Here is a 12,277-nt window from a genome sequence, read left to right as displayed (position 1 = left end):
AGTGATTAATAATGGGATAGCCGAAGGTTCCTTAAGGAAGACTTTTTATGAAATTAAGCCAGGTGAAACTACCACTTTTCCATTTGAGGAGTTCTGGATAGAGCATTTTGAGAGACAAAATAGCTGTTGTTTTTAATGTTAATTGCAAATTGTTGGTTATGTTGGTCTCTGTCAGCTAAAGGCATGTTTTAGAAACTCTATACTCCAGTTAACTTTTAATGGATTACTAAACTAGTTGATGATTATTTCAATAATCGATTAATCAAATTAATTTTTTCAGCCCTCCTCCTAGCTCAATTTAAAATCTCCATTGATGAAGCAGTGTTTATTTAAAAGTTTTTTTTTTTTGTTGACATGAAAGAGTCTCTAAAACAGAATTAAATTTCACACATTTTTCTTACTTTTTTTTATAGTGACTGAAGAGTTAAGAAGGCTTTGATGGCTTCAAGCAGAAGTTCAGTTCTTAAAGGTATTATTTTTTTATTTGTGAGTATGTTGAATGATTTCTGAAATTAGAAGCGAAATATGTAAATCTGTCAAATGTCTTTTCAGATGTGGTTGCCTATGTTGATGTGTGGTCCTCTGATAAAAGAGCAAACTATTCAAAACCTTTCATCCAGCAGTTGGAGGAAATGGGAGCTCAGGTAAAACAACCCGTCTCTCCATCTATTTTGCGGTGTTAAGACCTGATGTACAGTTAAACCCAGATACTTGCAATCTCTCACATTAAATAGACTACACTTTTTTAGTTTTTTGGTGAGGTAGGATAACCAAAATGGTATCCAATTGCTAATATAATAGTAATTGTGAAGTATCTCTATATGTGGAAGTTTTCAGTATCCATTTCACTCTGTGTAATTGCTATATTGGCTGTGTGACTTGTGTCAGATGTTTTGCTTATCCTTCCATCTGGTTCTCAATTGAATCAGTGTAAGTGTCTGATTTTTGCCGTCACTTTTTCATGCACAGTTTTTCAGTTCTGCAGACATTTTTTATTACAATGAGATGATGGCTTGTCCAAAATCTTGACTTTGCTGTTTGTAAACCACTTACAAATAATCTGTAAGAATTCAATAGGGTCATTGCTCATCATTAGTGAAATTATAAGTATATTTGGTTCTCTTAACTGAAGTAGAACAGGAAAAATGTAAGTATGAAATGTAAGAGTTCGTGGTGTGCGCCAACATCTACACTGTGTGTTTGCCATCACTTATTCTACCCTATGTCTTTTAAAGGTATTGAAACGATTCAGTAAGCAGGTCACACATGTGGTATTCAACTATGGACATGAAGCTACATGGAGGAAAGCTAAGAAAACTGATGTCCGACTTGTGTCTGTTCTCTGGGTCGGAAGGTGAGAGGCACTTTAAGTTAGTTAAAGAAATGTTGCCAAGTTATTGCAGTGTTTTGAAGAATGAAAGAGGTTGTTCTCATGCAGTTCTTATTTTGTACTGTGACCAGGTGTTATGATGAAGGCGTACATGCAGATGAGGAGTTGTTTCCAGCCTTAAATGATGAAAGAAATCCTGTAATGAAAAACAGGCGGGTGAGGAGACTCAGATTTTCAAAGGGTTTTACTGTTTAAACGTGTGGGTGAAGAGTTAATATTGAAGTTGAATCATAAAAGGAAAAAAAAAATGTACTGTAAGTGGTAAAAAGGAAAAATAAATCAGAAATAAAAAAGATCCTCTAAATCTGAACTATGGTTCACACCACCTCATTTTTCATCATGTTGATTAGTTTCAATATTTAAGAGATTATCTAAAATTTTTCAGATCAAAAAACACTTTTTCCCAAAGGAAACAGAATATTTTTTTTCTTTCTAATTTTTTTTTACTCTTTCCTTGTTAGATAAAAATATGTCTTAATATTGGATTTACATGACCATGAACAACATAAAGATGGAAATAAATTCAGTATTGAAAAAATAAAAAATTTGTGATTTTGGAAAAATATAATTCTGTTATATTCTTTTCATTTTTAATAAAGCCATGTCTTTATTTTCACTGTTTTAATGGAAACATAAGCAGCAGCTTAGGAGTCTAAAACTGTAATTTTATTAAGCTTAATTTTTCTGGTTAATTTTTGACTCTTTTATTTATATGAAAGATCCCACCTCAGCTTTGACAGGCATAAAAAAATACTCATACGTAGAATTTATAGTATGTCCCAATACTTGGCCATATTCTATATGAAATTGGGCAGATTTAAGGGGGAGGGGTTTGTCATGTGTTTTATTGCTTTTTATTAAAAGTTTGTTCTGATTCATGTAGCATCGCTGCATGGTGCCAAAAGATACTCCTGTAAAGACAGTAGAAAATGATTGGCGTTTGAAGAAGAAATTTGACAAAATGGTGAAAGCTCTGCCTCCATTAGAAACTCATGGTAAGAGGTTTTAACTCAGAGATTTTTTTTATTTTTATTTTGCAGCTTTCAATGTGATGCTTCATCTTGTCCTTGATGTTATTTTCAGTTGCAGATCGTTCACCGATCATCATCGATGAGGAGAATGGAATAATCTACAGCCCTGGTTTGAAAAGGTCAGAGTACATGGCACAGCGCTTGAAAGAGATGAAAGAAACGCGGGAAAACATTTCTCCCACAGGTAAGAAGAAGCTGCAGGTGTATGTTATGTGAAACTGATCAATCTCTGACACCTTCTCAGAACATTTAAAGTAAATAAGTTAATTAAAATGTTTTTGCTATTCAGCGTCACAAAATGCTGATTCTTGCTCACCCATCGGGCTGAAGCCTTCTCTTGGAAGCACACCTACCTTCATTCAATCTACCTGTAAGAGAGATGAGATTAATCCTATCCTCATCAGCTGCCTGAGCTGAAATACTGTACTTTAACTATATATAACACAAAAGAAATATTCTGATCTTATTTTTTGTAATCTCAATTACACAGCGGATGACGAGGCTGAGGATGCCTCCGTTGCCCAACCCGGTGGCTCACCTGCTAAGGAAGAGGAGAGACCAGCTAATGCCGCAGAGCACAGTCAGCTTAGACCAGACTCTACAAAGCCATGGCTCTCACCCTGCCACAATGTGCCAAAACGGTTTTCAAGTGTGTCTAGCTTTGATGATCAAGAGGATAAAGAAGATAAGAAACAAACAAAGCCAAGAAGAAGTTCAGCAAGAAAAAAAGTAGCAGAGGCCTTTAGAACTGGAGACTTTTCACAGAGTCCTGTCCAGGACACTCCAGGCAAAAGCGTAACTCCCCATAAACAGAGAAGGCAGGCCCATGTCAAACCAACTAGGCCGTTACCTGAAGAATCTGATCATAAAAGTCCAACAGTCAGGAAAGAAAAGCCATGTACAGGCACTGACTCCGAAGTTTGCCCTGATACTGTAAAGTCTTCAAACTGCCCTGCATCGTCAGGAACAGCAGCTCTCGCTCCAACTGAAATGTCTACAAAAAGTTCCCTATCAAAAAAAACTGAACTGAGAACACCAAAACAAAACAGATTATCCTTTTCTACCTTGCTGCAATCTCTCACTCTGTCCAGTGAGCACAAACATGTTCCCTCGGGTTCCACCAATGAAGATAATGATGTGTTTGAGGACTACTTCTCTCCGGCCAATCGTAAAAGACCTCTTTTGCCTAGCTTACCTATGGAGAGCACCATTAAGCTACCTTTTGAGTTAGAACCTGAGCCAAAAAGGAGAAAGCAAAGAAGAAGTTACATCCTTGGATCTGAAAAGAAAAAGATGAACATGGGAGAAGGTCGGTGTAAAAAAAATGTGGATGGTGAATCTGGTGGAAGCGGTAGTTGTATTCAAGGAGATCTGAAACACACTCTTATAGGACTTAAAAGTTCTGCCGTTAATGTGAATCAAGCAACCAGAAGAAAAAGCTCTCTGGATGTTTCAAGCACCACTAAAACTGCTAAGGATACAGAAAAGCGGAGATCAGCATCTACATCAGGAAAACTGCCCTTCAAAGCAAAGGACATCCCAGAATCAGAGCAGCAGAAAAAAGCTGATTTCACTGCAGTTTATAATAGCTCCGAAAGTGAGTAGTACAAGCATTGCTATCTGCAGTAGCCGGCACTGCAATTCTGTGATTGTTTTTAAATCTAATCTGTAGAAATAAACTTAAAAGGAACAGTGTTTCAGTGCTAGTGGAGGTGGATTTTTATTAGTATTTAAAAATAAACCTGTTTTTACAAAGAGCAAATTCTCATTATGATTATTTTTAAAAGAAAGATTTTTTTTTTAGCTGTTTTTGTTAATGGAATCAAATAATAAAGATTTTCCATAAAATGAGGCCTGATCTGTTAATTTTATCCAGAGATTTGAGGTGTCTTTACAAGTTGAAAACACTTTAAATTAAAAGGAATTTTTTTTTTTTTTACTGTTCTTTATTTAAAATAAAGAACACCTCAATAGATATATATAATAGTTGACCATGTTCCCTTTGAAAAAGTTACCCCAAAGCATATCATTGAGATCAAGATCCTTGATCTATCCAGCCTGGGCCGCATCATGATCCTTCCACCTCCGTTCTTTATAGTCGACATGGTTTTTGTTTTTCCTAGAAAGCTGTCTGGTTTATTACGAACATGTTCTGTTTTCTGGTTAAGGCTTTTTCTTCCATGCCAGTAGTGACAGCTCTTATAGGTCCTTTAATGACATTTTTGGGTTTTCAAAATCATATATATATATATTTTTTTCTATCAAAATCCTGCCTGTGTAGCAACACTTTCTAATTTCACCAGCTTTTAATTTCCTCCACTTGTGTACTATTTTCCATACAGTGAGGAAGATTTAAAAAAATGTATTTCTCTTTACAATCTCTAAAATCACTGCTGTCTCTAGTCCTCAGCGGGCTCTATTCAGCTTTCAATTATTTTTTGTGAGGTATTATTTGGTTAAAAACATTAAAAAGTGTAAAAAAAAAAAAAAAGTCTATTCATATACGCCAGATGGGAAATACCTGTATAATTTTAGCCATTTTAAGTTGGAGTATCAATATTTAGTCCTCTCCTGAATTTACATTTTTGTTAAAGTTTAAAGGTTAGTTTTTCGTTTAGCTTATATTAAATTACAAAGAAAAAAAAAAAAAGATTAGAACTGATGGCCTATGTGTCCAGATAAGTTAAAACACGGGCAATTTTGGGATGTCCTACAGGTTTTCTGCCATCTACTCGTCCAATCAACTTTATGCTGAAGGGATAAACACATTCTTACTGCAGGTTTATCTATCATTGGTGTATTTTGGATATATCTGTTACTTCTGAGGAGATGTTAAGTTGCATTCTTTGAAAACTTGTATGAATAACATACGAAATGTTAGTCACACCTTTTGAGCACTTATTTGATGTATTTGGGTAACATTTTGATATGAAGTTAACTTTGTACCTTGGAGCAGTTAGGCTTAGCTATGCAGTGACCCTTCTCTCCATAGACAGCCAAACTGTTAAACTATGTGCCTCCTCCTGAACTATATATACATACTATATATATTTACTATATATACTATACTAATATATATATATATAAGATATCCCTTACCCGTTTAGCTTCAATAGTTGGACTCTCCTCAGTTCTTTCTGTAATTTCTTAAGGGTTCATTTTGTCTGTCTTCGTTTGGGACTTTTTAATTTTCTTGCACATTTTTCCCCACAGTCTTTAGATTGATTAATAATTAATTTGTCACTTAATATGTTAATCTGAGGTCATTTTTAAACTGAATTTATTCTAGTTGGTATTGGGGACTTTGCCATGGAATTTGCTTATTTAATAAAAAATACTTAGAGGTTGGATAGAAATGTTTTTTATTTGTGTGAATTATGTTTCACTTTAGGGTAGATGAGAGGTGTTAAATACATAACCAAAGACACTGATTAAATTGTTTTAATTTGAGATTGTCAAGAAAATATGCTTATTGTATAAATTAGTTTGCCAAATTCCAAACAAGATGGAATAGAGATCAGGGGTTTTTCATTTTGATGCAGTTTCCTCTGTTCTAAACATTTGGTGGTCTAAAATCCTACAATTTAAGATTAAATGAACAATTGTGAGTTAGATAACAGTGAAAATGAGCTAAAACACGACCGACAGCTGTCAGACAGCTTGAGAGAACCCACCCCCCGACCCATCTCTATTTTAAATAGTTTGTCTTGTTTTCATACGTAGGTGGAGGAAATGAATACTCCGTCGCAGCTGGTTCCACAGAGATCTCCTCCGTTGCTGAAGAAAATCACAATAAGCAAGACAGCTTGAGTCTTCAGAAGATGGTTAATAAAACAAAGGTAAAAAGATGAAATGCTTCCTTTTTGTAGCTATATTGAATTTCAGTGTAAAGGTTTAGGTCATTTTTATTGGAATTGGATGAATTTGAAAACCATACCTTGGTTTAAATTTGTCATGATATTCGATCTTTTTGTTTGTTTTTTCACTTTCCTACATCAATGATGAATAGATATTGAGACGGAGTATTTCCTAGGGATATGTTTGTTCTCTCCTCATAGCTATACATGCCGAAGAGTATTTGTTTCCCAAAAAAATTGGATTGTTTTTGTGATATAAAAAGTTTTGGAAGTAAACAGACCATCACCTTTGTTTCTTTAATTCCATAGTAAGGATTTCCTCGTTAAGGACTTACATGCTTCCATTGCTGAAGGCGTTGGATTCATTTAGATGAGTGTTTTCTTTCTGGTCCTCAGGGTTTCCTGTGTTTCGGCTGTTTGATAGTAGCATAACTTCCTTGCTTTGGAAATGCACCTGCTGCTCTGTTTACGTTACGCTGCTAACCTCAACAAGCTGTAGCTGAAAACAGCTCAACTTTGTTTTACGCCCCTCACTGATCACATTTATTCACCACTGCTCCCTCAGAGATACTGTATTCTGTCATTTGATTCTGTCATAATTGTTTTTTTGTTTACCTTTTAATGCAAATATTCTACTTTGTGAACTCTGGCAGTTACTAATGCTGAATTTGGATAAACAGCTAAAAAAAAAATAGAATATCCATTTTTTATTTTTTTTTTTTTGCTTAACTAGACAAATCAGTAAATTATGCCTTTAAAAAAGTAGGGCTTCCTACGCAGTCTTGAAGACTCTGGACAGGTGTTGAAATTTAATAAGCTGCTTCCACATCCGGATGAGTGTGGGAAAAGAGAAATATAGATTTTATTAACATAGATACTTGGATGACCTCCTGTGTTTTCTTTGTTTTATTTAGATAATACACTGTTTACATTTCAGATAATTGTTGACCCAACCACCAGCTTGCTCTGGAAAAAACAAGTGCTGAAGTCTAATTATTTAACATTTTTATTCCACAACATTAAATGCTTTTAACAACTATTTGAAAATGTGGGAGGCCTTTAAGTTTACATTCAGCTTTGATTTTATCATTGAAACTCTCCTATTTATGCCATTTTGCCATCTCTACACAGTCAATTCCAGTGCTAAATATGTAGTGTCAAAATACATTGACTCTTTTAGAGTTATTACAACACAGCTGGAGTAAGATATACATTATGTAGAGTTAATTTAACACTAATTCAGAGTGGGACCAAATGCACTTGGATTGGTGATAAATTGTAACCCTTAAAGGGTTACTTTAACACTGCAAAATTTACTGTGATTTATCTCAGTTTAGATTAATAGAACTATGCTTAACTGAGAAAAATAACAGCATCCTTTGTGGTGTTTTAAATGTTGTGGTTTCTGTTGTGAGCTCCTGGATGAGTTGTTAATCATTCTTGGACTACTTTACGTAGGTCAGATGCTTCATCACTGTTAGATATGTTTAATTTTTTTGCTTTTTGGATTAGTGCTCTTGCTGTGTATACCCAAAGCCTTAGAAGTAACATTATAACCCTTTAAAGACTGATAGATTACATTATATTTTATCTCATTTTATGTTCTAGTTCTATTGAAACAGAACAAATACAATTTGTCATTAAATTATATATCCATGCTTTTTGCACTTACCTTTGATAGTAGAATTTGTTTATCATTATTAAAATCTCTTTAAAAAATCAATTATAGGCGATATCTGATATCAGTCAGATGCTGTTTTCAGCAATTTTTTCACTAAATATCTACATGAGTTAAAAACTGAAAGAACATATGTAGGAGCACTATAGGCTGCATGCAGTAAATATTCATGTGTATATAAAGGAAAAACTGAAATAAGCTTAGTTTAACGGTTGTATTTTATTTTATCAAAATATTTTAGCTGTCATCTGTTGAACGCATGCAGCTGAGATTGATGTCAGTTTGTTTTTCAGTTTTATTTTTTCCTACAGGACTGTCTTTCTTTATTATTCCCCTATCATCTTAGACTACTTATGAAAAAATGTGTTGATTTTCTCTGTGATCTTGCAAAATACTTCATACCTACCTGTAGCTGTGGGAGAAATTGACTTGAAATAACATGATGAGCAAAAGCAATTTTTGGGGGGAAAGGGCGGAGGGGGGCTATCTATCAGGATGTAGGGATTGGTCTTGTGTTTGCAGGTCAGAGCACCCACTCTTTCCAGCTCTGTGGTTGTAGTAAAAGACTTCACCTGCCTTACCTGCTGCTGCTGGTCAGGGTGCTGGTGGTGTAGTTTTGTTGTCTCCTCACCTCTGTCAGACTGACCCAGGGCTACAATATATCTTACCACAATCAGTGTGTGGATGAATGTAGTGTAAAGCTTTGGGTCCTTTGACTTGAAAAGTGTTATGCAAGCAAAGGCCATTAGAAGTGTGTTTTTTATGACCTTCATGGAAGACAGACAGAAGTTTAAGGAAAATGTTGCTTTATATGATCATCACTGAATCTAACAATGTTATCGACACAATTCCCAATACTCTTGGACTTTACAGCCAATTAACTCTAGCCCTAGAAATTGGTAAATATTCTGAACAGTCTTTTAATATTTAATCAGATTCAGAAACGTGTGAAATGATTACTGTGATTACCCTTTCATTGGATTTTTGTCCAATTCGGCCTAATCTTCATATTTAATATCATTATCACTCTTGATGAACTAATTACTCAGACAGTGATTTGATATCCATCAACTATTCATTTTACCTATTCTGGTTAAGATGTTTTACCAAAACAAAAATCAACTCAATGGAATTATGTAGACAAATTACATTTACATCTATTCCAATTTAAACCAATGATAAAAAATACAGGTCGTTTACTTTATTACAAAAATTGGTATAAAAAAAAAAAAAAAAAAACGTTTTCTAAGAAATCAAGCAGATTGCATGCAGTCATTCACTTGCAGAATTCACTCCTCCTGGATAGATAACCATGTTGCTACTGGGACAGTTGTTTGCATTGTTGTATATGCTGGTGAAGGTTCTCAATTATCCAGGTCATAGTTATTTCGAAAAAATAAAAATCAATCCACTGCACTTGGTTTCCAAGTTGAAGACGTTTCGCTTCCCGTCCAGGAAGCTTTTTCAATTCAAAATGTCAGGAAGAATGAAAAACCAACCTTAAGCAGAGGGGGTGGCCTCAGGTTCCAGCTTCCAAAAACTTACAATGCAGATTTTGAGTTAATCCCTTCCCGTTACACACTGTAGAACCTCGTCTATTCAGCCAGGCCAACAATCACCTTTAAAGACCGACCTTTCAGACACTTAGATGGGTATGGGGTATTGCAGTCTAACAACAGAAGCCAAGCAACCCCCATTCCAAATGGGTGGGCCCCTTCATCTCGAACTCAACGTTATTCCTGACATTTTGAATTGAAAAAGCTTTCTGGATGGGAAGAGAAACGTCTTCAACTAGGAAACCAAGTCCAGTGGATTGTTTTTAATTTTTTTCGGAATTTGCATTCTGTTGTTAAATTTGCTGTAACCGCTCATACTGATCATTCACATACCTTATGGAACAATAATAACTTTATGGGTTGCTTTATAAAAAGATGGATCCTTTTAAAAGTAAAATCATTTGCATCCTCCATAACATGATTACAGCATGTGAGGCAGCATTAGAAGTATTTGGACTGTTTAGTTTTCCAAGTCATCAAAAGTATTTGCATCATCTAAACTTTCAACTTCTATGTTTGACCAAACCTGAATCAAACCAGGGAATCCGTGTCCTATAAATGTTAACCTTTACAGTACTTGTGGATACATGAGGAATCAACACGATCAACAAGAACATCAGTTTATGAAAGGATGGAAAGGGAGTGGCTCCCCTCCCCTGTTAATGTTTGATAATTATCTTCTAAGAAAAAAAAAGTATTTCAGTGGTGGAGAGCTCCACTAGATAAAACTCAAACAATAAACTCAGTGATCAAAACTGATTGTTGATTAGAAGCTCAAATACTAGATTTTCTTTCTGTTTATGAATAAGAAAAATAAAAACACGCTTTGTGTTTAAGATCATCAACTAACAGACTTGACAGGATGTTCTTCTCTGCACTTTGGGGTTTAAAAATGATTTGATAAAGGTGAGGGGCATACATGTGGACTGTTTGTTTTATGTTTAATTGTTGAATAAAGGAAAGTTTCTCCAGCCGATTTATCCTAATTAGTACACCTTTAACTTTTATGTCAAGCATATTTTTACATTTGCAAAGGCTGCTGATTATTATTCCTCTGTTTGTTTAAAGGCATTGGGTCCAATCTATAGCCTTTAGAAAGTATAAAGAAGATAAGGTAATCTGGTGCTGAATTGTCTTTCATTTGCACGCAAGAAACTTGCTGCATTTTATACCCGTTCCTTGTTGCAGGCTCATTATACACGGTTCACACCCTTGCGCTGGATTTTTGTCCAGCTGCCAAAAAATGTGTGTGTTTTACAACAATGTCAAGTCATTTTTGGAGGAAGTTTTCCGGAAAAGCTACCGGAATATTCTAGGTTCTTGTACTTCTCTATAGCCACCCTCTTAGATTAATGACCAGTAATTCCGTTAAAACTCAAACCCTCCTTCACTGTTCTCAGAAAGATACCGAACCACGGAGGCAAAGCAAGAGTGCAGCAGCAATGTTATCATCTAAGTGACTTCTTAACGTACCATGTCAGGAATAGTGTGGTGTTTAACCGGCATGGGTGGGGTTGTGTACTGTTTTGACACCTCTGTGGCCAGCAGGCCTTAACCTTTGACATCCAGCTGGTAAACGAGATAGTGGAGTGTGACAGGAAAAGGGCTTGGTGGTCCTGTTTGTAGCTGTCGCTGAGGTGTTTGTGTCGATGATGGCTCCCTGTATCGCTGCCAAACTATGTGCCTGGATGGTCTGCTGTTATCAAGGGACAGATTTACAATTGGGCTCCAATTACTCAGATTATAATTCACTCTTCACAAATAGATGTTTGGAATCATGTACTGTATGTATTTAAAAGTATGTTAAAATATAATTTTTTACTTGTTTTGAGATTAACCAAGTCACCCCTCTTATTAACTTCTGTTTCAGCCTCCGAGGACACTTGTCATGACCAGCATGCCGACCGAGTAAGTTCTATTTAGTTGTTAGCTCCAATATAAACATAGGCTTTACATAAACTACTTCAAATACATGAATGAACTGGTTTGAAAAAAGTATGAAAGGTTTTTCTTTTGCCCCCTTCACCTCCTTTAGGAAGCAGCAGACCGTGGTGCAGGTGGTAAAAGCTCTGGGTGGTTTTTCAATCGTCGACCGAGTGTGTGAGAGCACAACTCATGTAGTGTCTGGGGGACACAGACGGACTCTGAACATCCTGTTGGGTATCGCACGTGGCTGCTGGATCCTGTCTTTTGAATGGGTATGGAAATGTTCAAAGCCATGTCTATGCACTTCCGAAAACCCAAGATCTTTCAAACATGTTTGACTTACGGTAAGCTTTATTTGTGAGTAGATTCTGTGGTGTTTGGAGCAAAGACAGTGGATTCCAGAGGAACCATATGAGCTTTCAGACCAATTTCCTGCTGCACAGGTAATACCGTACTACATTCATACAGTGATAATTAATCCATTAATCTAATCCAGTTATTTTCAAAGTTAAAAAACTCTTATTAGCATAATTTATGGGTTTAGTAGCGAATTACTACTACAGCAATGAAAGCTGGATTAGTCCTACCTGATGCATCGACTCAACTTCGACTTTATTGTCAAATGATCAACTTTAAAAAATTGTAACTTGATAAAGCCCTTCTGCTCCATGGATGCCTCATTATGCCCCTTATTTTAAAGTATTCACCAAACATCCAGAGAAAGTAGATAGAGAGAATATGATGTACGGTTACACTTCATTCTGGATAAAAATATCTGGTTATTATTGGTGGTGGTGGTTTAGCGTTTAGAGAAGAGAGCATCTTTGTACTGGAAAAGT

General features: G+C 35.6%; 1 protein-coding gene across 1 annotated transcript in view; it reads left to right on the top strand.

The window, feature by feature from the left end:
• mcph1 (microcephalin 1) overlaps window positions 1-12,277 on the top strand; it is a 39,711-nt gene that overhangs the window by 1,304 nt on the left and 26,130 nt on the right. The window contains exons 2-13 of the mRNA XM_015374525.1: window positions 414-469; window positions 553-644; window positions 1,236-1,354; window positions 1,462-1,546; window positions 2,274-2,385; window positions 2,474-2,605; window positions 2,711-2,791; window positions 2,912-4,018; window positions 6,145-6,260; window positions 11,383-11,420; window positions 11,548-11,710; window positions 11,804-11,881. Of these exons, the coding sequence (XP_015230011.1) occupies window positions 439-469; window positions 553-644; window positions 1,236-1,354; window positions 1,462-1,546; window positions 2,274-2,385; window positions 2,474-2,605; window positions 2,711-2,791; window positions 2,912-4,018; window positions 6,145-6,260; window positions 11,383-11,420; window positions 11,548-11,710; window positions 11,804-11,881 (2,154 nt within the window). The 5' untranslated portion in view covers window positions 414-438. The remainder of the gene's footprint in view (window positions 1-413; window positions 470-552; window positions 645-1,235; window positions 1,355-1,461; window positions 1,547-2,273; window positions 2,386-2,473; window positions 2,606-2,710; window positions 2,792-2,911; window positions 4,019-6,144; window positions 6,261-11,382; window positions 11,421-11,547; window positions 11,711-11,803; window positions 11,882-12,277) is intronic.

The sequence above is a fragment of the Cyprinodon variegatus genome, unplaced genomic scaffold, assembly GCF_000732505.1.
Source record: "Cyprinodon variegatus isolate N-32 unplaced genomic scaffold, C_variegatus-1.0 Scaffold104, whole genome shotgun sequence".
In the NCBI taxonomy this organism is placed as follows: Eukaryota; Metazoa; Chordata; class Actinopteri; order Cyprinodontiformes; family Cyprinodontidae; genus Cyprinodon; species Cyprinodon variegatus.
The sequence above is the reverse complement of the archived record's forward strand: the minus strand, read 5'-3'. Positions and strand labels throughout refer to the sequence as shown.